Genomic DNA, 4,673 nt, shown 5'->3' with positions numbered 1-4,673 from the left:
ATTGTTTGAAACACGATCAGGATATTTGGATATTATGTTTTAAAGGTGTCCCGTTTACCCCACCCTACTACTCGGCCTACTTGTTATAACGACCGTCATTTTACTGTTACTTCCTATTTTGTTTACTACTCCGGCATTCGTAAATGTAACCGATTAAACATAATAAAATACAATGATTAAATTTGATCTTTGGTTCAATTACAATATTACATTACATGAAAAATAATGCTTAATTTAACAAGTTTTAAAAGTCGTACAGTTAAAAAATTACAAGGCAATTGGATATGGCATTGGAATTTTTATGGCAGTGAAATTTTAAAATACGCAAAGCATGTGATGTGCCGTTCTCCATACTATATGGCGCAATGCGCAGTCATAATACACCGGCCGCAGTTTAAAGGTAAGTACGAAGTCTCTATTTGATTAAGAGACTGACGATGCAGTTTAGGGCAAATCATGGCGGCCTTGTATAACTATAGAGGGCGGCACGGGCGAAATACATCTCCTATATTTTATATTTGGTTGGACTTGATTTGTATCTGTCACGTTTCCGTAGCACCAGATCCACAGGAACAAAAAAAATATTACAATGTGTGCTATTTTACATTAACACTGTAGCTAAGCAATTCTATAGGAAATGATGCGTAGCTTTTTAGTTTAATTTCGTCAACTATATAACTCGTCAACTATATAACTACATACGTACAAACGTAAGGTCTCATGAATTTGTTTGATCGCTGATATTATTCCTTTCTTAATATTTACATTCAATATGCTATACAGTGGGGGGAGATGGGACCACCTCCGGGACATGATATCCAAATATCTTGATCGTGTTTTAAACAAATAACAACGGTATGTGGAAGTCGTAAGGATATGGCTTTATAAATCTTTAAAAGTTATTTGTTTACTACAAAGAAAGAAAAAATTAAGTTAAACTTCTAATAGAAACAAAAGTGTGCGTAAAGACACGACCCGTACAATGGGGGGAGTCGGCTTTAAAGAGAATTGACCCAAAGATTGGGCCCTGATGGAAAAACAAAACCCCCAAAAAGAAATTCCACCAATAGTTCACAGTGAACAGTTGCAGGGGCACACTTGTAAATTGCAGAAGGAGTGCATTACTGTAATACACAAGAAATTCAATATAAGAATGAATACGAGAAAAAATAAACGTAGAAAGAAAGATATGTACAAAAGAGGCAGCAATGTTAATCAATGACTTGTGGATGAGGTGCTTGGTTGATAAAATGTTATTTGCCTATTTGGTGAAGGTCCATGTAGGTCAAGAGATCCCAGATGAAGATGGCCGATTTTTTCTATCTTTTCTATCCCCATTTTCTGCAACTCATCCCCATTTTCAACAAGTGCGGGAAACAAGTCGTGCGTGAATAACAGTGATAGAGAAAGCAAAATACTAGGTCAAATAGTGACAAGGTAAACGCAAAAGAACACAACTAGTGAGAAGAAACACATTTAAAACTAAACTAATATGAATGAATGAAATTTATTTCGTCTCTTCGGTCACGATAACGAAGAACAAGAGAGTTAATAAAAAGCGAAAAGACGGGTAGTAACGGTAAAACAACAGTTGTTAAAACACGCTTGTTGATAAAAAAGAAAGAAATAATGTTTTGGATAAAAGGCGTGACCGTTACACCCTACAGACGATACAATTTCAAAATTAAATAAATAACATTTAATTAAACATATTAAAGTTCTAATTGGAAGAAAAGTGTGCGTAAGGGCACAACCCGTACAATGGGGGGAGTCGGCCTTAAAGAAGATTGATCCAAAGATTGGAACATGATGGAAAAACAAAACCCCCAAAAAGAAATATACAATACAAATACTACGTAAACAACAAAAACAGTGCGCGTGTCAATAAACTAAGTGTTAAACCCACGACACACACGTCTGCACGTCTGCACCCAATTGTTCTATATATTTACTGGAGATATCGAGACATGATAACTAATTGCTAAAAGGTGAAAAGTAAATAACCCGCTTGTCCTTAAGCGGCAAATGATCATAACGCTTGTTTTGATTTTGTCTATCATTATTGTGAGTATTGGTCCGGTTATTACTGTTCATCTGCCGTTTGTACTTCAAGATTAAAAAAAAAACAAGCAGGAGAACTATCAGAACTAAGACGATAGTTATTATCGATATGACTATGATGTTTTCTTTATTATTCAAAATGGATTCAGAATTGTTATGTTCGACCGCGTTTCCGGTTTCATGTTTAGAAAATGAATCATTAGTACACGATATTTGGGTGGTAATATTATTCCTTATACCGGGGTTTGTTTTGGTCGAACTGTTGACATGATTAGTTGTAGTTATCGTAGGCAATATTGTAGGTGATGTGGTTGAGTTTTTTTGCTTTTCCATTATTGCAACCGGGTCGCTGTCTGTTTCACATTTCCTGTAAATAAATGAACAAATATAACTTATTTAAAACCCTCGCGTGGAGGCCACGTATTCCACCTTACCCCACAGTACTGCATGCAGCCCAGTATACATACGCGTAACATATCTACAAGATACAATGTCGTAGCGTATGAATGAATGTAACTTGCTTTGTCCTCGCGTGGCCGGAAAACGACAGTCGTTATAACACAGGTGTTCTGTTTCATACACCTCGCGCCAGCTTATGAGTTACCACTTATGTAACTTTGTGGGTAATTCTTTTGTTTCTGTATGACTGGTAATTTGGACAGCCAATTAGTGACCACTGGGTTGGAGCAATTGCCGTTGTCTTGCCCAAGAACACATATGCACACAATGATATAGCAGCGACGAGCCTTGAACCCATTCCCTCTGGGCTGGTGGCTTAAAGGAAACCCCTCTACATTAAACCGTTTTTTGTCCGTAAAGTTCCCAACGAAAGCAAAATAGGTAGCGTTATTACTGTCGGTACAAATAATCTCCATTTTCCAGGCGACAAAGAAAAATTAGTTTATCTCATGGGTATAGTGCAATGTATAGGCCAACCATCATGACCCAATTTCCTCGCTGTATAGGATCCCACACATATAGAATAGAAGTATAATAGGGTGGGGGAAGATGGGACACCATCAACATCATTCAACATACCCAGTTTGTATCCCGTCGATAGTTTCACAATGCTCTTCGTCACACGGAAAGACTCTTGTAAACGTGTGCTGGTTGAAGCAGACATGGAAACCTACTGATACACATTTCCCTTTGCAATATCTAAAAAAATAATTAACTTAGTTGCGTATTCATGGATATACGCTCTTGTCTATGGTATAAGGTATAGCGAAACATAGGACATTTTATTCTCTTTTCTTGTCCTATGCTGGTAGTAAACAAGGAATATTTAAGAAATTATATAAAACCACAGCCGGCGACCCTGGTAATTGTTAAAACACAATCATGAGATATGGGATTAGGGTGCTAACAGTACAAAATCTTACTCCACAGTACAATAGTGTAAAGTTTATACTTTTCCGTGCTTGAACAAAACCCACAGACTCCATCTATTAATGCTTTTTCTCCAGGACATCTTCTATGCCACCCCTGTTATATAATGCATAATTAAATGAAAGATACTTATTTCTTCTTCGCATGACAGGGAATGACAGTCGTTATAACACTTTCAGCGACCTCGTGCCCACGTATGAGTTAACCACACTTGTAACTTTAAGTGATGTTTTATGCATAGTATCCAAACTAACCCGTGTGTCATGTTAGAAAAACGTTCGTGCAATTACTTACATCTCTGTCATGTCCGCAATGCTTAGGCAAGAGAGCATCAGAAAGAAATTCATCCTGTAAAACTGTTTCATCCTGCAAAAGTTAAATTTTAAAAACACGGTTTATACACAAAGTATGTTTTGTAACTTACGTTTATTAAGGGTGGTTGGACAGGTTTAGCTTCTACATTGAATGCACTTATGAGTAAGACCATCACCTGTTTATTTTAAATTTTAGAAAGAGTGATGATTCCTATTTTTAACCTAGCGTGGCGGGATAATGACAGTCGTTATAACACGAATGTTTATACTTTTTCGGACGCCTCGTCTCGCTTATACGAGTTAACAGCACGTACAAGTTTGCATGGATTTTTTTGTGTAAGGCTGATAAAACAATTTGGACAATCAACTTGTGACCACTTGCTTGAATAACCTATGTCAAGTGCTTTGCCCAAGAACTAATACGCAGTCAGTATTGACAATATCGAGCATCGGAACCCAGTATGGTTCAGTTACGATGTGAGCGCCTAACCACTGAGTCACGGCGCAGGTAAAGGGTATTAAATGAAATCTTTACTTACCACACAGAAATAAAAAAGAGTAGAACGCGCAACTTTCCAAAACCGTGATATATTCTTTTTTCTGTTCCCGGGACCGCCAACTCCGTCCCCATTTCGCTTGGTCTCCATTGTAAAAGATAGACGCATAGTATTTTTGGGAGGTTTTAGCTGTTTATTTCAAAACCTACACCAACTAATCAAATTTATTAGGCTAGTTTAGTTATTTGGTAGGTTAACGCTTACAGTTTACCACTTTTTGGAGAAATTTAATTATTTAACAAATTTAATTAAAAATGTTCAAACAAACGGTTTGTTTGAAATATATAAATATTAGAAAATAGTTGTTTTACCCTAAAACTTTAAATTAAGTCAAAAAANCGAGAACAAAATA

General features: G+C 36.6%; 1 protein-coding gene across 1 annotated transcript; it reads right to left on the bottom strand.

The window, feature by feature from the left end:
• Positions 1-1,777: 1,777 nt before the first annotated feature.
• On the bottom strand, positions 1,778-4,342 carry LOC108950745. Its single transcript, XM_026839708.1, has 6 exons — positions 4,304-4,342; positions 3,875-3,940; positions 3,745-3,816; positions 3,473-3,546; positions 3,100-3,219; positions 1,778-2,428 (listed from the first exon to the last, which is right to left on the bottom strand). Exons 2-6 carry the CDS (start codon positions 3,935-3,937, stop codon positions 1,975-1,977), a joined length of 783 nt encoding a protein of 260 aa, XP_026695509.1. The 5' UTR covers positions 3,938-3,940; positions 4,304-4,342; the 3' UTR covers positions 1,778-1,974.
• Positions 4,343-4,673: the final 331 nt, after the last annotated feature.

This window comes from Ciona intestinalis, unplaced genomic scaffold (genome assembly GCF_000224145.3).
Source record: "Ciona intestinalis unplaced genomic scaffold, KH HT000759.1, whole genome shotgun sequence".
Taxonomy (NCBI): Eukaryota; Metazoa; Chordata; class Ascidiacea; order Phlebobranchia; family Cionidae; genus Ciona; species Ciona intestinalis.
Note: the sequence above shows the minus strand (reverse complement) of the source record. Positions and strands in the feature narration are given on the sequence as shown.